This window comes from Rhincodon typus, chromosome 31, assembly GCF_021869965.1.
Source record: "Rhincodon typus isolate 14 chromosome 31, sRhiTyp1.1, whole genome shotgun sequence".
NCBI classification, from domain to species: domain Eukaryota; kingdom Metazoa; phylum Chordata; class Chondrichthyes; order Orectolobiformes; family Rhincodontidae; genus Rhincodon; species Rhincodon typus.
Genome location: NC_063362.1, coordinates 37,884,277 through 37,911,178, shown reverse-complemented (window position 1 = coordinate 37,911,178; position 26,902 = coordinate 37,884,277). Strand labels below are relative to the sequence as shown.

At 41.4% G+C, this 26,902-nt stretch overlaps 1 protein-coding gene across 1 annotated transcript in view; it reads right to left on the bottom strand.

The window, feature by feature from the left end:
- LOC109922779 (ephrin type-B receptor 2) overlaps nucleotides 1-26,902 on the bottom strand; it is a 383,441-nt gene that overhangs the window by 90,324 nt on the left and 266,215 nt on the right. Inside the window, exons 7-8 of the mRNA XM_048614910.1 lie at nucleotides 4,836-4,960; nucleotides 799-961 (exon numbers count right to left, since the gene is read on the bottom strand). Of these exons, the coding sequence (XP_048470867.1) occupies nucleotides 799-961; nucleotides 4,836-4,960 (288 nt within the window). The remainder of the gene's footprint in view (nucleotides 1-798; nucleotides 962-4,835; nucleotides 4,961-26,902) is intronic.

Below are 26,902 nucleotides of genomic sequence, written 5' to 3'. Positions count from 1 at the left end.
ACTCCAGATCCACAGCAATGTGGTTGACTCTTGACTGCCCTCTGGGCAATTAGGGATAGGCACTAAATGCTGCCTAGCCAGTGACGCCCTCATCCCGTGAATGAATTAAAAAAAGTTTGGGTGAGAGGCTGTCATAATAGAACGAAAAGTCAATGGAAGTTCACATTCAACTAATGATGGTTCTTTTGTCCATGGGGAAACAGAAAGTCAAATCTGCTGGCATGCTATAATGTTTGCTGAGGTCCCATTCTTAAACAAAAGGATGTGTGAATTACCCACACAGCTGAGAATGTCCATATTTAAAATACAAAGTGAAAACGCTGGTTTGCCATCATCTGTCGGGAGAAGAAACAGAGTTAATGTTTCAAGTGCAACATGAATCTTCTTCAGTACTTGGTGTTCTGAATTCATCAAACTGTTCTTCAGATGAGTAGTGACTGAAAATTCAAATTCCAAATTCCTTGTGACAGTGATACTCTGTGACTGACATTCCTAAAACATTAAGGATGGAAAATTTAGCTCAAAATTAAAACAACAAATGTAATGAACTTCTTAATAATTGCTCTAAATACATCATTACCAAAAACAGAGCGCGGTTCTTCCTAACTAGATATTGTTGCACTTCCGTGAAAAACTGGACTGAAGCCATATAGAATGAGGATACTTCAGGATTGATTACGTGCACTGTGGCATTGGAAACTGGACATTTGGAAAATATTTTTGTCAAGGTAGTTTGGTTTTGAAATCATGAATAAAACCCACTTGGTATCATTTTTCATTTTGTGCGTGCCTGTTTACCTTCTGTCATTGTCTGAAAATACATCTTTCCACTGTATTGGCCAAAACCGGCCACTGTCCGTGCTCGCACTTGGAAAACATAGATGGTGCCAGCGCGGAGGCTGCGGATGGTGGCTGTGTTTGTCTGGCTCTTCACAGTTGAAGAATTGTGCTCACTTTGATCCTACACACACAAGACAAGGAAAGAAGTACTTCTCAGTTTGGCACCTGGTAATGAAACATTTATGATGATTCTCATGATCCAATCCTCATTTCGTCTTGTAATTTAAATAGTAATTCACTGGCGTTAAAATGGAAAGCTGAAGAAGCTCCTCCAATGCTGAACCAACTTGAGAATTTTAGATGAGATTAGGCCTCCCAGCATTACTCTAAGGTGGCATTGCCTAACAGACTGTTTCAAAAGTTATTATTGGGAGTAGCATTAATTCATTTCAAAATAATGAATAACAAATGAATTAAAATACAATAAAGTTAACAGGACAGATGATGCATTGCAACTGCAGGATTTGGATAACTCTGGGCACCAGGTGAAACATGTCAATGCTAAGTGTTTGTGGTTCAAGGAACTTTGTCTCAGTGTCTACAAGCCGAAGGACAAAGTGCAGATACTGTGGTGCATCAGGAAGTGGGAAAGTTAACCAGAATTTATTCCAGACGGTGGTCATAAACCTAAGGAATAAGGTCTTCTGATTTGGTTAGGACAGGACAGCATGAGAGAGAGATAGAGATGGGTGATGTGGGTTGGTGGCAAGACAGACTGTAATAGTGGTAGTGGATAATATAGTGAGGGGGATTGATGCTTCTCTGGAATAAAGTGCGAGAGCCTGGAAGGCTATGTTGCCCACCTACTGTCAGGTGTCAGGACATCTGCTCGGGCCTGGAGAGGAACATGCAGTGGGAAGGAGAGGATGTCATCATTATGATCCATGTAGTTATCAACAACAAAGGCAGGTCAAAGAAGGAGGTTCTACATAGTCAGTATGAGGAGGTAGGCAACAAATTAACAAAGAATTCGCCTCAAAGGCTCTGGATTCTAAATTTGTCTTCCTATTGGAATCACAAGAATATAGGCAGAGAACAAATAAAATTAGAAACTTAGAAAAAATGAGCTGAAGGGTAGACCCCGCGAGCCTCCTCTATCATTCATGGCTGATCTTCCAACTCAGTACCCTGTACCTGCTTTCTCTCCATACCCTTTCATTCCTTTAGCCCTCAGTTCGACATCGGAAAACTGAATGCATAGCTCAAAGGTTGGTGTGGGAGAAAAGTTACAACACAGGGATAGCAAGCCAAACCAAATCAGCTTCACTAACACTGTAATTGAAACACATTAAAACATTCAATGACCCTCAAAATTGCTCAATTGTTACAAGACCTTATAAATAACTTGGACTCTAAGTTTATAAATCGAATAAAAATTAGCAATTTGCTATTAAGGATATAACTTTAGCAGAACACGGACAATCTAGAGGCAATCTAATTAATACCTATGATCTAAACTCAACCTTCTTTGAAAACAAATCCCTACTCACACAGACAGACTATGGACTTGCACCCGATGGGCTCTTGTCTTTCTATCAGTCTCCTATACAGGGCTTTACCAAAAGCCTTGCTGTAGTCCAAGTAGACTACATCAAAGTTGTTTTTGGACTCCTATTGCTGGGTTTCATTACAGCTTTTTAATGCAAATGAACTGTTAACTGCCTAAATCTCTAAATCAATATTGTAAAACCTCATTAAAATGCAATGTTCAAGACTTCTCAGCTCCACAGCTCCAAGCTGCCAAGTGAAACTCTTAGAATGACTAGCAATGTCACCCACTTCTTAATACACAAAATATAAAAGTGAAAAATTAAAGCTCATTGCTATTGAAAATGGAAATAAATTTAGTGCAATCTAATGGTCGATGCTGAGATATGGCTGGTGGATGAAATAGGACCTGAATATTTACATGTACAGAACAGTTAGGAAGGACAGGAACCAAAGAAGAGGCAAAGGGATGATTCTATTAATTAATAATGGTATTAGCACAACAGAAAGAATGACTTAAGGTTCTTGAGTAGATTTGTAGCTCGGGTTGGAGATGCTGTGGTTGGTTCGCTTGCTGAGCTGGTTCGTTAGTTTGCAGACGTTTCATTACCCTGATGGGTAACATCATCAGTGCAGCCTCTGCTGAAGCATTGTTGTCTAATGTCTGCAAACTAACGAACAGCTCGGTGAGCAAACCAACCATGGAATGACTTAAATTCAAGAAACCAGAATGTAGGAACAGTTTGGGTGGTGATAAGAAATGCTAAAAGCAAAAATTCATGGTATGATTGAATTTTACACTCAGTTTGACGAAGAGAGGAATACGTCCAAGGCTAGTATTTTAAATTTAAATAAGGGCCAGTATGAGGACATGAAAATAAAACTTAGCTAAAGTGTGTTGCAAATTATGTTCCAGGATCAATGAATAGAGATGTGGAATGGTAGACATTTAAAGTGATATTTCAGAATATAGAATAGATTCAGTCTAAAAGAAAGACAATTTCCCAGGAGGATCCACCATCCGTCATAACATAAAGATAGAATGAAACTTGAAGAAAATGCATACAATTGCATGAAGATAGGTGGCAGGTCAGAATATTTAATAGAACATAAAAACAGCAGAGATGGGAACCCTTTAAAAACGTGGGGTAGACATCATTCCAAGGTATACAAGGTGGGGGTGGGGGGTAAAATTTTAAAAATGAGAAAAAGCTGACTAAAAATGAAAATGGATAGTAAGATTTTGTATAGATTATTAAAACAGAAAAAAGTTAACAACATAAACAGTGGACTTATAGAAAGTGAATCTGGGGAATCAAGAGTGAAAAATTAACAAATGGGCGATGAACTGGACAGGTATTTTATGTCTGGACCCTTCTTCAGAAACGTCAGCTTTCCTGCTTCTCTCTTGCTGCCTGGCCTGCTGTGTTCCTCCAGCTCCACACCTTGTTATCTTAGACTCCAGCATCAGCAGTTGCCACAATCTCCGAGGTATTTTATGTCAGTGTTTGCTTTTGAGGATACAAGCAACATCTGATAAACAGCTGTAAGTTAGGATAAGGGAAGGAAGAACGAACTCATGAAAACTACAATTACAGGGAAAGTGAGACTGAGCAAATTACTAGAACTGCAGGCTTACAGATCCCCAGGTCTTGTTGGAATTCACCAAGGTCTTAAAAGTAGATGGTCTGCTTTTAATTTCCTAAAATTCCCTGGGTTCAAGGAAGATTCCATTAGATTGGAAAATAGTATATGTAATTCCTTTATTCAAAAAGGGAGGGAGGCAGAAAGCAGAAAACCGCAGGCAAGTTAGTTTACCATCTTTGTGAAGGGAACTCATGTTTAACTGATCTACTGGAGTTCTGTGTCTAAGCAACATGCACAAAAGGAGAAAGGGAACTGGTGGATATGTTGCTTCTGGATTTTCAGAAGGCATTTAATGAGATGCCACATCAAAGATTATTCCAGAAAATAAACGCTCCTGCTGTAGGTTTATATATTGGCATGGACTGAAGGTTGGGTAGCTAACTGGAACCAGAGATTAGGCAAAACAAAAATTTTCTGGGTGGCAGAACATAGCAAATGGTGTGCCACAAGAATTAGCGCTGGGGCCTCAACTCTTTACAATTTTGACAAACGAATTGGATGAAGGGACACAAGGTGCAGTTGCCACATTTTGTGATGGCACACTGACACATTGCAAAGTAAGTTGTGAAGGGGATATAAGCAAGTTACAAAAGGATGCAGATAGTTTAAGAAAGTAGCCAAATATCTGAAAATCGCAATATTGTATGGGAATATGTGAACTTGCCCGTTTTGGCAGGAAGAATGAAAAAGAATTATATATAAATGGTCCTTTAGTACTGTATTGGAGTGGGTCTTGATTGCACCACTTTCTGACTCAGAGGGAAGATGTGACCAACTGAGCCACAAGTGACACAATGTTTAAATTCAACTCTCTGAGGAATTTTCATTTTAACTTTCACTGTCAATTCGAGGTTACATACCTTTTCATAATATTGGAGTTCATAGTCTAGGATCACTCCATTGGGCTGGTCAGGCTGAGACCAGGATAGTGTAACACTGTCCACTGTACGACTCACTTGGTGTATAAATGACACTGCAGATGGAGCTGTAACAGAAAGTGAAGACTTGATCAAACCACCTAAAGGCTGAACCATCCTGACATACCTGACCTCACAGCAACAGACACACATACACTTGCATGCATACAAACACACAGTCAAGTATCGGCACATACACACACATATGCACAAAGTTAAACTTTCATTCAGTCACAAAAATGGATGGCAGTTGAAATAGTGCTTTATCTACGGTATTCATTTTTACGGTGCACAGGTTCTTGGAACCTGTCTCCAAAGTGTGAGTCAATTAAATAGAATGGTTCTGATTTGCTTTTAATAACAATGTCATTAACAAGTATTTTCGCTGTAAACAAGCATCCATGACAACTCAATGGTTTCAGTAATGGAAATTTGAGGGGTTTTTTTGCACTAAATTCTCAGAAATGTAGTTGCTTTCAAATTAGACCTTCACAATTTGCAATTAGGCAGTAAGTTATTCACAGAGCAAGTGTAATAAAAATAATGCAGATTCTGGGAATCTGAAATAAAAACAGAACTCTGCTGATGTAATTTTCAATTATATAGCATCAATATACTATTTTGCTATCCACAGATTCTCTTGAAATGTGAGTATTTTTTTCAGCATTTCTGATTTGCTTCATGGTGACAACTGGTTGGTCTTCATTCTTTTCCAGAATTAAAATTTCATTGTGCATAAAAGGAATCAGATAAAAGGGAAGTCAGCAGTTACATCTAAACATTTGTCGATAATATTTGACCTAATCCTATATCATTCATATTTTTATGCTTACACAGGATAGTGGCGTCACTTGATCAACACTGTTGCACATGCCTAATTGCATCTTAAAAAGTGGTAATGGGCCACCTTCTTGAACCATTGCACTGACTGAATATTATTTTACAAGCCGAACAATGGAATCATAAACTGACTTAGAGATAGTAGGAACTGCCGATGCTGGAGAATGTGAGATATCAAGGTGTAGAGCTGGATGAACACAGCAGGCCAAGCAGCATCAGAGGAGCAGGAAAGCTGATGTTTCGGGTCTGGACCATTCTTCAGAAAGAAGGGTCCAGACCCGAAATGTCAGCTTTCCTGCTCCTCTGATGCTGCTTGGCCTGCTGTAATCGTAAACTGACCTGGGATTGCACAACAGGTTTTATTCAGTGATAAAGATGACATGGACTCAACTCAAAATTGTTTTGCTCTAACTTTGGCAGTTAATGACAAAGAGAAGGTGCTCACAGCAGATCTTGCAGAAAGCTAGCTACAGAGATGCAGAGTTCTCGGTTTGGATTTCCCTTTCCTGAGTTCAGTCTGAATCCAGTATAAGTAAATCCAGAAATCTAGTCCCAGCTATTATCAAGCAAGGTAAATAACCAAACATACTGAAGTATTCACACAGTCAGCAAACCACGAAGTAAAATGCACTGAATATCCATGCATTGAAATATTACTGAAGTTGCATTATAATAGAAAAATTTGACATTAAAAAAATTAAACTAAATTTTCCAGGCTAGAGCACAGTGGTTATTACTTAGTACATCAATAAAAAGATCATAAAATCCCTACAGTGTGGAAACAGGCCCTTCAGCCCCACAAGTTCACACTGACCCTCAGAGCATCTCATCCAGACCTATCCCCTGTAACCCATCTAATCTATACATCCCTGAACACTATGGGCAATTTAGCATGGCCAAACCACCTAGCCTCGCACATCTTTGGACTGTGGGAAGAAACGGGAGCACCCGGAGGAAACCCACACAGACACAGGGAGAATGTGCAAACTCCACACAGACGGTCGCCCGAGGATAAAATTGAACCCAGGGCCCTGGCTCTGTGAGGCACCAGTGCTAACAACTGAGTCACCGTGCCGCCTCAGTTTTATTTCATTTGCAAGCAGTAACCATTCTGGGGCAAAGAGTGCGTACAGTGAAATTAAGGAGAAACTGACATTAGTTCAATGATTTCTAGAATATTGCCGTTTGTAGCAAATTCAATCTAGCATCCTAGAGGGATAGGATTAATGGATAGAAGCGTTTGAATTTCTAATTGTCACTGTAAATGAGAGGCTAGTAGAGTTTACCATCGATCTCACATGGGACCACAGTGAATTCAAAGATCAAAAAGGCCGTCTGTGTGTGGAGCCACAGGAGATGGATGAGATACTAAACAAATATTTTGTTTTAAGACATGGAAGCTGGAGAACTTGGGAAATAAATAGTGATGTCTTGAAAATAGTTCACATTACAGAAGAGAAGCTGCTGAAGATCTTAAAAACATTAAGGTAGATAAATACCCGGGACCTGATCAAGTGTATCCCAGCTAAGGAAGAAATGGCAGGGTCACTATCAGAGATATTTGTATCATTTACAGCCACTGGCAAGGTACCAGAAGACCAGGGTGAATAATGTTGTGTCATTATTTAAGAAAGGCTGCAAAGAAAAGTCCTTGTAAGCTGGTGAATTGGAGGGGATTCTGAGAGAGAGGATTTACTTGCATTTGACGAAGCAAGGACTGATTAGGGGCAATCAACATAGCTTTGAGCATGAGAAATTGTGTCTCACAAACTTGACTTGAGTGTTTTTTAGAGATAGTAGGAACTGCTGATGCTGGAGTCTGAAATAACAAGGTGTAGAGCTGGATGAACACAGCAGGCCAGGCAGCATCAGGGGAGCAGGAAAACTGATGTTTCGGGTCTGGACCCTTCTTCAGAAATTGATTTTGGGAAGGAGATAGAAACGGGCGGTGCGGGGTTGGGGAACGATGAGGTTGGAGGTCACCTGAGGTGATGAGGTTAAGAATGGTCTGGGAGATGATGTTTTGGTGGTCAGGAGTGGGGACATGACCAAGGTGGAGGTGTCAGAGAGTTGGCACCTGGCCTCAGCGATGTAGAGTCAGTGCGCCATACTACAAGTGCGCCTCCCTTGTCCATGGGTTTTACAGTGAGGTTAGGGTTGGAGCGGAGGGAGTGGAGGGCTGCACGTTCTGTAGGGGAGAGGTTGGAGTGGGTGAGAGGGGTGGAGAGGTTGAGGCGATTGATGTCACGATTGCAGTTGGAGATGAAGAGGTTGAGGGAGGGAAGGAGGCCTTGGGGTGTTGTCCAGGAGGAAGGGGTGTGTTGGAGGCGGGAGAAGGGGTCAGTAGAAGGAGGGTTAGGCTCGTGAGTAAAGAAATAAGCTGGCATTTCGGGTCTGGACCCTTCTTCAGAAATAGGGTCAAGACCCAAAACATCAGCTTTCCTGCTCCTCTGATGCTGTCTGGCCTGCTATGTTCATCCAGCTCTACACCTTGTTATCTGAGTTTTTTTTTAGAATGTGACCAAGAAGATAAATGAGGGCTGGGCAGTAGCCGTTGTCTACATTAACTTTAGCAAGGCCTTCAACAAGGTTCTGCATGGTAGGCTGGTTAGTAAAGTTAGATTACATGGGATCCAGGGAGAGCTAGCCCATAGGATACAAAATTGGTTTGATGGTAGCAGTCAGACAGTGGTGGCAGTGCATTTTTTTGGACTGGAGGCCTGTGACCAGATCAATCTGCAGGGATTAATGCTGGGCCGATTGTTGTTTGTCATTCATATAAATGATTTTGATGTGAATATAGGAAGGATAGTTAGTAAGTTTGCAGATGACACCAAAATTGGTGTAGAGTAGACACGAAGAAGGTTATCTAAGTGTACAATGGATCTTGATCAGTTTAGCCAATGGGCCAAGGAGTGGCAGATGGAGTTTAATTTAGATAAATGTGCGGTGTTGCATTTTGGTAAGACAAACTCGGGCAGACTTACACAGTTAATGGTGGGGCTCTGGGAATTGTTATGGAACAAAGAGACCGAGGGGTGCAAGTACATAGTTCCATGAAAGTGGCATCACAGGTAGACAGGGTGGTGAAGAAGGTGTTTGGAATGCTTGCCTTCTTTGCTCAGAGCATTGAGTATATGACATCATTTTGCAGCTGTACAGGACACTGGTGAGGCCACTCTGCATACAGACCTGGGCGCCTTGCTGTAGAAAGGTTATTATTAAATTGGAAAGGGTGCAGAAAAGATTTACAAGGATATAACTGGGACTAGAAGGTTTGCATTATAAGAGAGGCTGGATAGTCTGGGACTTTTTTCCCTGAAGCATAGAGGTTGAGGGGTGACCTTATAAAGATTTATAAAATCATGAGGAGCATAGATCAGGTGAATAGCAAAGGTCTTTGCCCTAGGGTAGGAGATTTCAAAACTAGAGGGCATAGTTTTAAAAGTGAGAGGGACAAGATTTAAAAGGGACCTGAGGGGCAACTTTTCCACACAGAGGGTGGTGCATATATGGAATGAACTGCCAGATGAAGTGGTAGATGCAAGGGCAGTTACAACATTTAAAAGATATCTGGACAAGTACATGAATCGGAAAGGTTTAGAGGAATATGGACCAAATACAGGCAAATGGGACTAGTTTAGTTTAGGAAACCTGTTTGGTATGGATGAGTTGGTACAAAAAGTCTGTTTCTAAGCTATATTACCGTATGACTCTATAAATTTCACCATCATTACATACTGAACATTTAATATTCCAAACATTCACTAAACTCAGATGAATGTGAAAAGTTGAGATCAAATGCAGCTCCAGTAGTGTGAATGAATTATTGTGTGTGTTCTAGTCAGTTGGAAGTACGTTGAAACAGTCAGTGAACTCTAAATCCTGAATCAATACAACCCCATCCCTAAACGTTCTAATTCAGTCTGTCTGAAAAAGGCACCAGTCATCAACAAACTTGAAAGGGTTCAGAAAAGATTTACAAGGACGTTGCCAGGGTTGGAGGATTTGAGCTATAGGGACAGACTGAATAGACTGAGGCTGTTTTCCCTGGAGTGTCAGAGGCTGAGGGGTGACCTTATAGAAGTTTATGAAATCATGAGGGGCATAGACAGGTTGAATTGGCAAGGTATTCTCCCCAGGGTAGTGGAATCCAAAACTAGAGGGCATAGCTTTAAGGTGAGAGAGGGAAGATTTAAAAGGAACTTAAGGAGTAACGCTTTCACATAGAGGGTGATACGTGTATGCAATGAGCTGTCAGTGGAAGTAGTGGAGGCTGGTACAATTACAACATTTAAAAGGTATCTGGATGGGTGTATGAATAGGAAGGGTTTAGAGGGATATGGGCCAAGATCTAGCAAATGGGAGTAGATTGATTTGGGATATCTGGTTGGCATGGATAGGTTGGACTAAAGAGTCTGTTTCCATGCAGTACAGCTCCAAGAATCTATGACTCTGATACACTATCCATTGAGACACACTGACCACAAGCCATTATGGATGGAGTTGTAGATTTTAATCCAGTGTCACGGAAGGAATGGCAATATATTTCCAAGTCAAGATGCTGATTGGCTTGGAGAGGAACTTGCAGGTAGTGAGTGTTCCCATGTATCTGCTGCCTTTACCATTACAACCATGTAGAAGGACAAAGACACCGTAGTCCCAGTGGTACCTAGGGCTGCTCTCTCACAAGACAGAAATAACTGGTGGTGAGTTTAACCTGCAGGCCACCACATCTCAGATGACAGGTGAGGTTGAGAAGGCAGGACCTTCAGGATAATCTCAGCCAGTGTGGGAATTGAATCTATGCTGTTGGCATCACTCCTCATCATGAATCAGCCACCCAGCTAATGGATATAACTTTTGGTTATATCGAAGCCCTATCGAGTACATTCGAGTACATTACCACCCACAGAACTTCCTCTAAATGGTGTTCAACATGGAGATGTATTGATTCATTAGCTGAGAGGTTGCATTACATGGTAAACAGCAGGAGATTTCCTTGTCTGTTATTATTGTTCAGAAAGCACTTGACAGCTTGAAAGCTGCATTAACCACTAATTATGCAAAGCCATTCAAGATGGCTATCGATGTGAGTGATGTGGGTGTTGGTGCTGTACTCACAGAAGAAGATGACGAGACGATAGAAAGACCTATTGAGTATTGTTCTAGAAAGTTGAGTACTCATCAACAGAAATATTCTATGATTGAGAAGGAACCTTGATCTTGGTGTTGGCATTACAATATTTCAACATTTATATTGCCAATAATGTGTCTGAGACAATTGTATATTCTGATCATAACCCATTAAAGTTTTTGGAGAAATCTAAGGACAAAAATTCCAGACTGTTTAGATGAAACTTATTATTGCAGCCATTCAATTTGAAAATTACAGACGTGACAGGACAAGAGAACGTAATTGCTGACGCATTGTCACGACTTTGAAGAAGACAGAAGCATTGGGTGGCATGAGTGAAGTGGATAGTAGTGAATGTTTGCATGCTTAGTTTCAATGTATATGCATTGTAGTGTACTAGTAGAGTAAGTATAAGGATTTTAGAAATGAAGCTATTTTTGTACATTGATGGGTTTTTTTTAAAGGGAAGAGGTGTGACGATGCTGTGACTTTAAGATGTACTTATCCTTTTTTTTGAAGACTGGATGTAAGGTACCAAGCTGTTTCTAAGGAAGCAAACAATTTGTGAGGCCTTGGATTTTTTTTAAGTTGGAACAACGGAAGCAACCTGGGTGTGGCCAGCTCTCACAGACCAGGCTTTCTAGTTTTTTTTTCAGTTTTTAGGTTTAGTTTTAAGCAGAAGCCTTTGGGATCTCAAAGAGATGGAAGCTTCAATAAATATTTCCTAGTTGCTATTCTCTCTGAATCTTCTCTTGATTTTTTTTTCCTCCTGGATTGGAGAACTGTATGCGAGAATCTTGTCTGAATTTGCTGTTTTATCAAGGGGTATGTTTATGGGATGTTACTAAATTGAACAGTTAATTAGTAACAGTTACACTGTATCTATTATTAGGTTAAGTTTTGCAATAGTTAACTTATTCTAAATTCCTCTTTCTTTTGTTTGTAGTTTAATTATAGTGTTTAAATAAATTGTGTTTTACGTAACATTGAGTAGTTTGACTAGTCAAATTACATCTGGAAAATGGCACTTCACATTTACCTTTAAGATCAGAAAAAGTTAGGTTCTAGGCTACCTTTTTAAAATATATTGAGGGGGTCTGGTCATGTCCATAACAATAGACAAAGAGGAGGTTCTGAATGCTCTGGAGTAGTTAAAAGTGGACAAACCTCCAGGGCTGGGTGTCTGACCAACTTGATTAAACTTTTCAAAGAGGTGATCACATGTGTAAGTGAGGGCAAAGCTTTTGATATAGTCTACTTTAACTTTAGCAAGGCTCTTGATAAGGTGGGAGACTAAGAGCAAAGGTAAGAGTCCATGGGATCCAAGGAATTTGGCAAATTCATCTACATGCTCGGTCACTTCTTCAAAAGATTCTATCAAATTTGTTAGGTATAGCATCCCTCTGATGAAGATATGCTGACTATTCCTGATCAAGCCTTTCCTCTCCAAGTGGAAAGAGAGGCTCTCCTTCAGAATTTTCTCCTCTAGTTCCCCTGTAGATTATGGTGAATAAAATCACGACACAGAGACAGTAGGAGAATGAGGTTGAAAAACCGGTCAGCAATGGTAGAACGGTGGAGTAGACTTGATGGGCTGAATGGCTCAATTCTGCTTGTATACCATATGCCAAGTCAACATGCTAAGCAAGAGCATTCACTGTATTCGACAGTGGCAGTCCAACCTTTATACCTTCTCTGCTGCTTTAGGCCTCATTAGTCAGGTTCCAGGGCCTCATCATAATGTCAGGATTGTTCAAGTATTGGATCATTCTAATTAATAAAGTCAAGATTTCTGCAACCAACCAAACAAAAAATCCATCGAGGTATTTAATGAGTTCTTCCATTGCGTGAATATATTTATGGTGATGTGTCTCTCCAACAAACAAGTTTTTCAATTGTGTTGAAAATTCAAACATCTATGACACTTCTCAATAACATGAATAGTTTCTGCCAAACTAGCCAACAACAAAAGGAGAATTCATAATGTACAATTAATGAGGATTTAAGTGAGAAATTAGTCGAGCTGAGTACGTGACTGAGCTTGGAAATGCTCTTAAAATACGCAAGAAATCAAAGACTCCCAGATTCAATAAAAAAAATTAACTTCAAATAAGCTTTCTGGAGTCATCCTTAAGACCTTTTATGTTCACTTACTTATGGATCTTGAGCAACAGATACCTTCTGTATTAAACAGGCAGTTTTGTCACTATTTTCTGGATCTGCTGGCGGTTTACGACAACACTGCTGTTCAACAGTTAGGGACACTCATTCATCTGTTCCCAGGCAAACATTCTGCATAAATAAATACTGAATTTTCAACTCATTATTTCTCTTCATGGAGAAGGTGCAAAGGTGTCATATTGTTTGATTTATTTACAATGGCTTGCACATAGTTCTCTGTAATGGTTCACCATTTCCAAAATGGAAACTTCTCCGTTCCCTTCTGGAAATCCCAGAAACCCTGCAACAACAATGTACATTTCTATGGTGCCCATGATTGAACAATGACACAGATTCCACAGGAAATGCACACAAGATGGCCCTGATTGACTGAGAGCTGTATGAACTTGAGTCAACATTGCCGCTCTATTAGAGACCTAATTAGCTATATTCATGAGGTTAATCACATCTTGTACAGCACAGAGAAAGCACAAAAGGCAACTGTGAGAATGATGTAGGCTTCACAGCGAGCATCTAGTTGATAAAGTCAATGTAACTGCCAGTTGCAACCTCACAGCTCATCTCCCTCGAGCTATCATCTGCTGGAGGTGCAGTAAACAGAACAACAAGAGTAGGCCATTCAGCCTTATAGCCTGCCCAACATTCAATATTATCATGGCCAAATGAACATTTCAATGCCTTTTAACCATCTTATCCCACTAATGTTGCAGGGAGATTTGCTAGTACCACTTAGGAGGGTTTAAACTAGTGTGGCAGGAGGATGGGAAACAAAGCATTAGGTCAGCATGTGGAGTGATTGAGAAGAAAGTCAAGGTAAAATTAAGTAAGTTTAATGGGAAGAACAGATAGGGAGAGGTTACTGAACACAGTGGGACTGATGGCCTGAAGTGTATGTATTTTGATGCGAGAAGTATAACAGATAAGACAGATGAGCTTACAGCATGGACTAGTACAGGGAACCACAGTGTTGTAGCCATTACTGAAACAAGATTGATAAAAGGACAGACCCAGCAGTTCAATGTTCCAAGATTTAGATGTTTCAGGCATAATAGACAGATGTAAAAGGGGTGGGGTAGTTGCATTATTTATTAAGGAGAATGTCACAACCGTACTAAGACATCTTGGAGGGCTCATCTAGCTAGATCATATGGGTAGGACTTTAACACCATAAGAAAGGAGAAATCACTATGAAGTGATTACAATGTAGACCTCCCAATAGCCAGCAGGAGATAGAGGAATAGATACATAGGCAGATCATGGAAAGATGTAAAAATAACAGGATTGTCATGGTGGGTGACTTTAACTTCCCCAAGGTTGTCTGGGACTCCTTTGATGCCAGTGGGCTTAGATGGGACAGAATTTGTCAGGTACTTCCAGGAAGGGTTCTTGAAACAACATGTACATATTCCACATAGGAAAGGGGCCATACTGGACCTTTTTTTACCTGGCCAGCTGATCAAAGTTTCATTTTGGGAACAGTGATCATAATTCTGTATGTTTTAAGATGGTTATGGCTAAGGATAAGAATGGTCCTTGGGTGAACATGCTGGCGGAAGGGTAGCAATTGGGGGAAGGCTAGCAATAACAGTATTAGGCAAGAACTGGAGAAATTAGATAGGGGGTGACTGCTTGAGGATAAATCCAAGTCTGACATGTTCGAATCTTTTAAAGGCCAGTTGATCAATGTTCAGGGCCAGCATGTTTCTGTAATGATGGCAAGATTTAGAATCACAGAATTCCCACAGTGTGGAAGTAGGCCATTTAGCCCATCAAGTCACACTGGCCCTCCAAAGAGCAAACCACCCAGACCCACCTCCCTACCCTATCCCTGTGACCTGGTATTTCCCATGGCTAACCCACCTGGCCTGCACATCTTTGGCATGTGGGAGGAAACCAGATCACCTGGAGAAAACCCACACAGACGCAGGGAGAATGTGCAACCTCCACACAGACAGTCACCCGAGGGTAGAATCGAACCCAAGTCCCTGGCACTGGGAGGCAGCAGTGCTAACCGCTGAATAATATTTAGGAACCCTGGATGACAAAAGACATTGAAAGTTTAAAAATAAAATGGAAGCTTATGTAAAGTTTAGGAAATTGAAACCAGAAAAAGCAATTGATGAATATAAAGGAAGCAGGAAAGAACTTAAGCAAGGAAGGCTAAAAGGGGCCATAAAGTGTCCTTGGCAAATAGGATTAAGGAGAAACACAAGGCATTTTATACATATTTTAGAAGTAAGAAAGTAGTGAGGAAAAAGGCAGGTCCATGCAAGGACGACAGAGGGAACTTTTGTGTGGAGCTCAAGGAAGAGAGTGAGGTATTTAATAAATACTTCGCGTTGGTATTCCCTGAGGAGAAGGAGATGGACAATGGTAAGCTGGTTATGCTGATATTCTAGTGTATGTAGTTGGAAGTTGTAGCCTAGTGGTATCGTAGCTGGACTGTTAACCCAGAAACCCAGATAATGTTCTGGGAACCTGGGTTCAAATCCCACCATATATATCTGGAATTAAGAGCCCAATGATGTCAGGAAAAACCCATCCTGTTCACTAATGCCCCTTAAGAAAGGAAACTGCCATCATTACCTGGCCTGGCTTGCTGTGACTCCCGACTCACAGCAATGTGGTTGACTCTTAACTTCCCTCTAGGTAATTAGGGATGGGCAAGAAATGCTGCTTGGCCAGCGACGGCCTCATCCCACGAATAAATAATGAAAAATGTTGGTATTATGAATGCGGTGGTGTTGGGTGTCTTGAAAAACATTAAAGATAGATAAGTCTCCAGGGATGATGGGGAGGTGATGGCCTAATGGTATTATAGTGAAACTATTAGTCTAGAAACTCAGCTCAAGTACTGCGGACCTGAGTTCGAATCCTATTGCAGCAGATGGTGGAATTTGAATTCAATAAAAAATATCTGTAATTAAGACTCTCCTCATGACCACGACACCTTTCTTAGTTGTTGGAAAAACCTATCTGGCTCACTAACGTCTTCCAAGGAAGGAAATCTACTGTCCTTATCTGTAGTTGACTCTTAACTGCCCTCTGTTATGGCCTAGCAAGCCACTTGGTTGAATCAATTGCAACAAAATCTTCAGAAAGAAATGAAAGTAGATGGACCCCAACATCAACTCAGGCACCTGAAATGACAAAGGCAGAAACAGCCCTGTCCCTTCTGCAATGTCATCCTTACCAAACTCTGAGGGCTAGTGCCAAAACTGGGAGAGGTCTCTCACAGATTCATTAAGCAACATTGTCATACTCACAAAATCATACCTGACAGATGTCCCAGATACAACCACCACCACCCCTAGATATGTACTGTCCAACTGGCAAGACAGACCCAGCAGAGGTGATAGTACAGTGGTAGGGAGGGAGTTGCCCTGGGAGACTTCAGTATCGATTGTAGACCCCATAAAGTCTCATGGCTTCGGGTTAAACATGGAGAAAAAACCTCCTGCTGATTACCATGTTTCAACCTCCCTTGGCTGATGAACCAGTATTTCATGTTGAACAACACTTGGAGGAAGCACTGAGGGTGGCACGGGTGCAAAGTGTAGTTCAAATGTCCACCACCAATAGTAGGAGCACTACAATCAGTAGACTGAGGTAATAACGTCCTAAAGGACGTGGCTGCTAGACTGGGTTTGTGGCAGACAATGAGGGACCAATAAGATCGAAACGCATACCTAACCTCATCCTGTCCACGACGGTTATCACTAACAGTGACCAGTCCTTATGAGATGAAGTCCAGCCTTCACATTGAGAATGCCCTCACTGTTTTACATTGTGTGGAGGTGCCAGTGTTGGACAGGGGTGAACATGGTCAGAAGTCAGACGAAACCAGGTTTTAGCCCAACAAGTTTGTTTGAAATCACAAGCTTTTGGAGCGTTGCTCCTTTGTCAGGTGAAGATTTGAACAGATCTAGCAACTCAGAACTGGGCATCCATGAGGCACAATGGGTCAACACAATCTGCAGTCCCATGGTCTAGCATATCCCTCCTCAATTATTACCCTCAAGCCAGGGGATCAAACCTGGTTCAATGGAGAGTGCAGGAGAGTATGCCAGGAGCAGCAACTGGCATACCAAAAAATGAGATGCCAACCTGGTGAGTTACTAAACAGGGCTAGATGTACGTCAAGTGAGTGACTGACAGAACTAAGTGGTCCCACAACCAATGGATCAGATCTAAGCTCTGCAGTCCTATCACATCTAGTCATGAATGGCAGTGGACAATTAAACAACTCACTAGAAAAGGATGCTCCACAAACATCCTCATCCTCAATGAAGCAAGAGCCCAATACATCAGTGCTCCCCTAGCTAAACTTATGAACAAGGGCAGCACGGTGGCTCAGTGGCTCAGTGGTTAGCACTGCTGCCTCACAGCACCAGGGACCCAGGTTCAATTTCAGCCTCGGGCGACCGTCTGTGTGGAGTTTGCATATTCTCCCTGTATCTGCGTGGGTTTCCTCCGGGTGCTCCGGTTTCCTCCCACAATCCAAAGATGTGCAAGGTAGATGGATTAATCATGCTAAATTGCCCGTAGTGTTCAGAGATGTTTGGGTTATATGTGGGGAAATGTAGGGGAATGGGTCTGGGTGGGATGCTCTTCAGAGGGGCGATATGGGCTTGTTGGGCTTAATGGGCCGTTTCCACACTGTAGGGATTCAATAAACTGTTCCAATATAGTTACAACACTGCCATCGACCCAACAATGTGAAAAATTGGCTAGGTAAGTCCTGGACCAAATAAGTAGGGCAATTCAACGCAGCCAATTACCGCCCCATCAGTCTATTCTCGATCATCAATAAAGTGACGGAAAGGTGTCAACAATAGTGCTATCAAGCAGCACCCGCTCAGCAATAAACTGGTCAGTGATGCCAAGTTTGGGTTTCGGCAGGTCCACTCAGCTCCTGAATTCATTACAGCTTTGGGGTGAATATGGACAAAGGGGCTGAATTCTCAGAGATGAGGTGAGAGTGACAGTCTTTGATATCAAGGCTGCATATGACTGAGTGTGGCATCAAGCAGCCCGAACAAAACTGGAATCAATGCGTTTCAGGGGGAAATCTCTTCACTGGTTGAAGTATTACCTGGCACATAGGAAGATGATTGTGGTTGTTGGAGGTCAGTCATCTCAGTTCCAGTGCATCTCTGCAAGAGATCCTCAGGATAGTGGTCCTAGGTCTAAACATCTTCAGTTGCTTCATCAATGACCATCCCTCCATCAGAAGGTCAGAAGTGGGGATGTTTGCCGATGATTGCACAATCTGCAGTGCCATTCACAACTCCTGAGATACTGAAGCAGTCCATGCTCAAATGAAACAAGATCTGGACAATATCCATACTTAGGCTGACAAGTGGCAAGTAACATCCACATCAAACAATTGCCAGAAGTTCCGCAACTGCGTGTAATGGATGAGTTATATGATGAACCTTCATGGATGGAATCCCAGCTGATCTTCTCAAATGGAAAGCTCATGTTATTGCTTCATGACCTTCTCCATCTATACTGCAACGTGAACTCTGTTGTACAGAAGCAGAAATTATTACACTAGATATAAATAAGGTGACATAGGACACTTCAACACCTCGAGATATCTCACTTTTATGTGTCACTGGAAAAGCTTTTGCTCGGGTTGTACTTAAGAGGTCTCATCTATTTGTATCTAGAAGAACAGAGGTGATTTCATGTTGGCAGATCTATCATGCACATGATTCTTTCCATACAGCAGGTATGGTTGAACAGGGCATGAATATTACTGAACAGAGATACATGTCGCTCAAGCTTCTCGTCCTGCACTCATCAGTTCAAATGCAAGAATTCTAAATTTCAAATTATTACAATAATTGACACCCAGAGAAAAGGGTACTAATTGTTTGGCAAGCCAACTGTGATTGCCCAAGATACTGCCATAGTGAAAGCAACAGGAAAATTACAGGTACTTGAACTGGATTTCTGACTCTCATCGTCAATCTAGTGTGTAGTTGTGATAGCTCCCAATCTGGTCACTAGTGATGTATCTGGTTCATCCTCCTCTGTCTTTGAAGAGAAAAATCTAATAGCTCTTTGTTTCTCACCGCCACAGGTAATGTTTGAATCTTATGAATGATTATGAACTGAGAACTGTGGATACTGGTCGTCCTGTCACTATTGGATCATTGGTATCCATCAGGTTTCGGAAATACAAAATGAACATACATATTGGTACTGCAGTGTGATTGTCCAACTTTTACTTTCTTTATTCACTCACAAGATGAAGGCATCACTGGCTAGGCCAGCATTTATTGCCCATCACTTAATTGTCCAGAGGGCAGTTAAGAGTCAACCATATTGCTGTGGGTCTGAAGTCACAAGTAGGTCAGAGCAGGTAAGGATGGCAATTTCTTTCCCTAAAGGACTTTAGTGAACCAGATGAGTTTTTCTGACAATCGTCAATGGATTCATGGTCATCATTAAACTCATAATTCCAGATTTTATTTGAATTTAAATTCCACCATCTGCCATGGCAGGATTCGAACCCAGGTGCACAGGACGTTATCTGGATCTCTGGATTAACTGCATGGAATTGAAGACTAATGTATACTATGAGCTCGGTTGTACCTTGAAATGCCACTTGTTGGGTACAGCATAGTGCACCAAACCAGCAAGACCTGGTCTATCACAGTACCCAGAACTTTTCCTGTGATCCTTCACATCTGCAAAGCACACGGCACCAAATTATGTTTCAAAAGATAGACTCCGGAACAAGATCCATGTAGTGAGCAACGTGATTCAACACCACAATGATGGCAACATGGAAAACAATCCAAATATACACAAACATCAACAAAGTGAACAATTAGCAACCTGAAAAACAACTTTCAGAAGATGACGAAGCCTTTCATATTGTCAATCTGACACACCACATCAACAGTACAAGATGATCAGACATTTTTGTGACAATCAACAAAATGCCCTCAAAAGCAGGCTGATGCATTCTGAAAGCCAATATTTATACTGGAGCTAGTGCCAATATATCATCGCTACACATCCTAAAAGATATGTAGTCAACAAGTAGCATTTCACGGTATACCTCCTTGCAACCATCTCACAGTATCCCACTTCTTGGAGGCCTGAAAGCACTGGCATGTGATCGACTACATCGTTGACTGATCAGAGACCTAAAGGATATTCTCATTACCAAAGTGATGACCAGTGCTGCTGACTGCTGGATAGACCACTGGCTTATCTGCTTCTCAATATCCAACAAATTGCACCAGAAGAAGCTGAGGACGAAGAAACAGTTCAGGAAAAAGCTCAGCGTTGACCGGCTTCAAGAGCCAAACAGACTAACAAACTTCCAATGTCTTCACCAAAATCTCTATTTTAACACAGTGATGGAAATCTGGAAAGAAATGAAGACAACCTCATCTCAAACTGTGATGAAGCTATTGGCTAAAGATCAGGAAATACCAAGGAATAGGAATACTGGTTTAATGAGAATGACCGCATCATCCAAGACCTCATCGACAAGGAACAGAAAAGATCTCTGTGCCTGGCAAAACAATATCATCATCGAGGCAAAGATCGAAAACTTATCAAATAGCAATGGCAGAGTTACAAAAAAGAACTAGGAAAATCAAGAACTGAAAAAAAACTAGGGAGTTGCAACAGCTTACTGACAAGCATATCACCTAGGGTTTCCACAGAATAGAATCCATAGAATCTCTACAGCGTCGAAACAGGCCATTTGGCCCAACAAGTCCACACTGATCCTCCAAAGAGCATCCCATCCAGATTCACCCCCCTACCCTATCCCTGCACTTCCCATGGCTAATCCACCAAACCTACACATCCCTAGGCACACTGGGCAATTTAGCATGGCCAGTCCACCTAACCTGCATGGCATCAAATTACAGTTACCAAAAGCTAGACTCTGGAACAAGACCATGTAGTGAGCGACATGATTCAACACCACATAACATGATGGCAGCATGGAAAACAATCCAAATACACACAAACATCAACAAAGTGAACAATCAGCAAACTGAAATACAACCTTCAGAAGATGACTAAGCTTCTCATAATCTTTGGAATGTGGCTGGACCCGAAACATTAACTCTGATTTTTCTTCACAGATGCTGTCAGACCTGCTGAGCTTTTCCAAAAAATTCTGTGCCTGTTTCTAATATACGGGCCAACACCTTTGACCTCAAACTGGTACAGAATAAGGATGGAATACTTTTGAGAGATACAGTAACATCAATCACCGCTGAGGAGAACAGTTCAAAGAACTCCTAAACTTCGATACAATTGCTGACAAAGATGTGTTTGAAAAAATCCCCCAACTCTACATCAAAGATGATTTTGAGCTTCCACCTAGTGTGCCAGATGTTGAAGCTGCCATTAAACATATTGCGAAGTTGGATAGAATATTTGTGGATTGGGAGGCAGCAAGTTAGAATTTTGTGTTGATAAAATACTGGCACGGGGGGGAGCATTGCATGGTCCCTTTAAAGGATCATGTGCTTTCTCTGTGCTTAGAGATTTAAAATGGATGCCTGTGAGCAGCAGCTTAAGAGTTTGCAAATATGCAGAGAGCACCTGAACTGAAACATTTGCATCGAAAGGCCATACAGTTAGCAGGCAAAGCAACAGTTGTTACCAAAACAACAGGCTTTTGAATTTAGCCAATCAATTCGACACGGTGGCTCAGTGGTTAGCACTGCTGCCTCACAGTGCCAGGGACCCGGGTTCAATTCCACCCTTGGGCGACTGTCTGTGTGGAGTTTGCATGTTCTCCCTGTGGGTTTCCTCCGGGTGCCCCGGTTTCCTCCCACAATCCAGAGATGTGCAGGCTAGGTGGATTGGCCATGCTAAATTGCCCATGGTGTTCAGGGATGTGTAGATTAGGTGGGTTATAGGGGGATGGGTCTGGGTGGGATGCTTTGGTTGTCAGTGTGGACTTGATGGGCTGGATGGCCTGTTTCCACACTGTAGGGATTCTATGAAAATTTGAACCAGGCACTCAGATTCCAAAAACATTAGTCTGATGGTTTTGCCAACATTGGACCAATCCTGTTGTAAGGAATATTGATATATCATCATGGCTATAAAAAGAAGGGGGCAGTTGGACAAAGACTCCAGAGCGAGCTGCCATCTGCCAGAGCTAATAGCCCTCAGCTATCAAGAGAGACCCGCTGTCACTCACAGCCTCTTCTATGCCTTAGAGAAAGCACCATCTAAATAACAACAGTACCAACGGTGCAACTAGTTAATAATCCTGACAGAAGTATCGAGGGAGAAGGCACAGAACATTCTGGAAGATAGGTAACCTGGCTGTAATTTTGAGAGATCAAATTCTATTTCTTTTTATATAAGTGGGACTTTTATTTATTGGAACTGCATACCATTAGAATCTTGCCTTATTCAGGAATAGTTAGTAGTTAGAAGGGATTTATTCTGTTTGTTAATAGTTTAGTTAATTTGTTCACTGTTAGAGTTAGATAAATAAATTATTACTGGTTGATTTTAAAGTCAGTGTCAGGGATTTATTTAACTACTAGAAGTCACTGAAAAGCAGATTACACCATTTTTCACACTCCTTTTACAGAATATGGGGCGAGGTGCTCCTCTTTGGGTGTTTTGGTTTTAGTTCTCAGAAGCAGGGGTGGTTATTGTCTGCATTATAACAGATTGGGGCTCGTCCAGGATTTAGACAGATTTGACCAGATTTAGGGTACAAAAGGTCCCAGCAAATTTAAACAGACTTGAGGACTAGTGTCCGATATCTTTAAATAAAACATAAGTGAGAAATGGAAATTCTGTTTAATTCCAGTTGCTTGTTGTTGGGGTTAAATCAAAAGTGGGGAAATTGCTCTTAATATTGTTAAAGAGCTTCTGGGGATCGAAGATGCCTCCCAATTTGTCAAGATAGTTTAGAAAGACAGAAAGGAAGACACTTTTAGAATTAGCAAAGAGGTTAAAATTGGGTTCAACTAGGGATAATAAAATAGCTGAAATTGTATCAGAGTTAGCTAAGCATTTAGGTACATCAGAAAAACAGTCAAATGCAGTGGCGTTAGTAAAAAATACATTGCAAATGAGACAACTGGAGTTAGAAAGTGAACTTAAAAGGCCGGAGTCAGAAGATAAATAAAGGGAAAGAATGTTCGAGTTGGAAAAGATGAAGTTGGAACCTGAAGCAAAAAGACTTCAAATGACGGAAGTAAAAGTTCGAGATGGAAGTGATGATGAGCAAACTCATGGTAGCCAACAGCCTGGTAGGAATTTATACAAATATGTGCAGACATTACCAAAGTTTGATGAAAAAGATGTAGAAGCCTTTTTCATTTCCTTTAAGAAATTGGTTGAACAGATGAACTGGCCAAAGACTGTGTGAGTAATGTTAATTCAGACCAATTTGGTAGGCAGGGTTAGTAAGGTGTGTGCAGCGCTCAGAGGAGGCTCTGAGGAAGGGTCACTGGAACCGAAATGTTAACAATGTTTTCTCCTTCACAGATGCTGCCAGGCCCTGCTGAGCTTTTCCAGCAACTTTGATTTTGTTCCTGATTTACAGCATCCGCAGTTCTTTCGGTTTTTATGTCAAAGGAGGTGTCAGGAGAATATGAAGAAGTAAAAAAGACTATTTTGATTGCCAATTAATTGATACCAGAAGCATATAGACAATGGTTCAGAACTGTAAGAAAGGAACCAGGTCAAAATTATATCGAGTTTGAAAGAATTAAACAAAGCAACTTTAATGGATGAATGAGAGGATTAAAGATAGAAAAGACATATGAGGCTCTTAGAGATATTATTCTTGTGGATTAGTTTAAAAACTCACTTCTAGAAGTGATAAGAACTCATATTGATGAACTGAAAGTTATAACAGTGAGAAGGGCTGTTGAGATGGTGGATGAATACGCATTAGTGCATTAATCGAAACCTAGCTTCTGACAACAATTTCATTCCACGATGGATAAAAATTGGGAAAGAGGGAGACCCTTCAATGAAAAACAAAAAGTAGATCACAGTGGGAACAGTTTAATACATGTGAGAAAAGAAACACAAGAGGTTGGAAAGAGGTGAAAAACCTCAGAGATAGTAAGAACTGCCAATGCTGGAGTCAGAGATAACACAGTGTGGAGCTGGAGGAACACAGCAGGCCAAGCAGCATCAGAGAAGCAGGAAAGTTGACGTTTCAGGTCGGGACCCTTCTTCAGGAATGGGGGAGGGGGAAGGGAGCTCACAAATAAGTAAAGAGAGGAGGGGTGAGGCTGGGGAAGGTAGGTGGGAGGGACAGATTGGTGGGAGAGAAGATGGACAGGTTGCGTCAGGTCAAGTTGGTGGGGATGAGAGGGAGGGTTGGTCATGGGATGAGGTGGGGAGATTTTGAAACTGGTAAAGTCCACATTGAGACCATTGGGCTATAGGCTCCCAAGGCAGAATATGAGGTGCTGCTCTTCCAGTTTCTGGGTGGCGTCATTGTGATACTGGAGGAGGCCCAGAATGGACAGAGAGTGGGAGGGGGAGGTGAAGTGGTTCCTGACTGGGAGGCGTTGTTTGTTGCAAACAGCGCAGGTGCTCTACAAAACAGTCTCCAAGCCTCCGCTTGGTCTCACCGAGGTAGAGGAGGCTACATCAGGAGCAGTGGATGCAGTAGACCATGTTGTCAGATAAGACCTCAGGTGTTTTCACTGCTATAAGGTGGGACACACAAAATCAGAGTGCTGGTGGTCTAAGAAAGGCACTTGGAAAAAAAGATGTGGTAAAAGAGGCTAAACTAGCGAAATTAGTTAAGGTAGTGAAGGAAATCCCAAGAGAAGTCAAGGAGGTGCAGAAGACAGCACAGCCTAGCCACAGGTTAGATGGTAAGATAGCGCCCAATGTTTTCAAAGACTTCACCTGTGTGGGTAAGATTTACTCAGGTAAAACAGGGGCAGTCGGTAAAGAAGATAAAATATTGAAAGATATGGGAGCTAGTCTGTCTCTAATAGTAAGAGATGAAAATATTTGCACTCCTTCTTAAATATTGCCCAAGAGAGTGGTATTCTGTGGAATAAATGGAGAAAGGAGTAGTGATCCCCTCTGTAAGATAAGGCTAGAAAGTCCAATCAATACTGGGAAGTGACAGTCGGAGTGATGCGAAAATTGGCTATTCCAGGAATACAGCTTATTCTTGGAAATGATAGAGCTGGATCACAGTTGGGAAGGATGCCCATTGTAGTGGAAAAGCCAAAAGAAAATCAAGGAACTGAAGAGTTAAAAGAAAAATACCCTGGAATTTTTCCAGACTGTGTGGTGACAAGATTCCACAGCCATAAGTTAAAACAAGAAGGGAAAACAAAAGAGAAAGATGAAGGAGTTGAGGTCCAGTTAGTTGACACTCTGTTTGATGAGATAGTAAAGGAAAAACCTAAGCAGGCAGGGGTATTTAGTTCCAAAGAAAAATGGTGTTACAACAAAAAGATGACATGATCAAGGATTTATATGATAAGCCTACTTGGAAAAGGGATCAGAGTGTATTCCAGAATGCTATTACCTTAACGATAAAACCTTGCAGTAGAAATGGAGACCTTGAAAGGTTAGTGCAGATGAAAAATAGGCAGAAGTTCACCAGATTGTGTTGCCGATGGAATACAGTCAGGGATTACTGCAGATAGCACACAAATTGCCTGCAGCAGGTCATTTAGAAGTGAGGAAGATTCAGGCTAAAATACGGAAGCATTTCTATTGGCCTGGATTACATAAGGATGTGGCTGAATTTTGTCATACTTGTCGTATGTATCAGATGGTAGGAAAACCACAGGCAGTGATAAAACCAGCACCTTTCATGCCAATTCCTGCACTTGAAGAACCTTTTACACGGGTTACAATTGATGGTGTAGGTCCCCTCCCGAAGACAGAAAGTGGGAACCAGTATACGCTAACAGTAATAGATGTGTCTACCAGGTTTCCGGAGGCAATTCCATTACAGAATGTCAAGGCAAAAAAGGTTGTGGAGGAGTTGTTTGCTTTCTTTACCCATTATGGACTACCCAGGGAAATTCAGTCAGATCAAGGATCCAATTTTACTGCCAAATTATTTAAGGAGGCTATGAATAGTTTAGGCGTCAAACATTTTAAATCAAGTGTGTGCCATCCCGAATCCCAGGGATCATTGGAAAGATGGCATCAGGCCCTAAAGACAATATTAAGGGCTTATTGTCAGGATTATCCAAATTATAGGGATGAGGGTATCCCAGTTTTAGGCAGTTCTCCTATAACACGATAGCTGTGTTCTTATTGACCTCGTGCTATATAAAATCGCCACAGAAAATCACGCTATAGGGAAATCGCAATACCTGTACAGGTATATACAAACAGCGTCCGCTATTCATCAATTGCTTTACAGCCAATTCACTTTAACAAAACACATGTTATAGCAGAACTACCTGTATATTAATTGCTATTAGTGATGCTCCAAATGAAGTGACTCAGTTTACTCCATTTGAATTGATATTCGGACATGAAGTAAGACAGCATTCAAAATTAATTAAGGAAATGTTGATAGGTCCGACGTCAGAGATCTCACAGTTGGATTATATATCTCAGGTGAGAGAAGGATTAAACAGAGTAGGTGAATTAGCTAGACAACATTTGAAGGTGGCATAGCACGTAATGAGGCAAGAAGCAGATAAGAAATCTAAAATTCGTAAATTTGTCCGTGGGAATAAAGTATTGGTGTTGTTTCTTCAAAGCAAAATTTAGTGGTCCCTTTCAGATTGAGAAGAAGTCAAATCAGGTGAATTATCTGGTAAAGATGCCAGAAACAAAAAAAAATTATCAGGTATGTTTCAGAGATAGTGGGAACTGCAGATGCTGG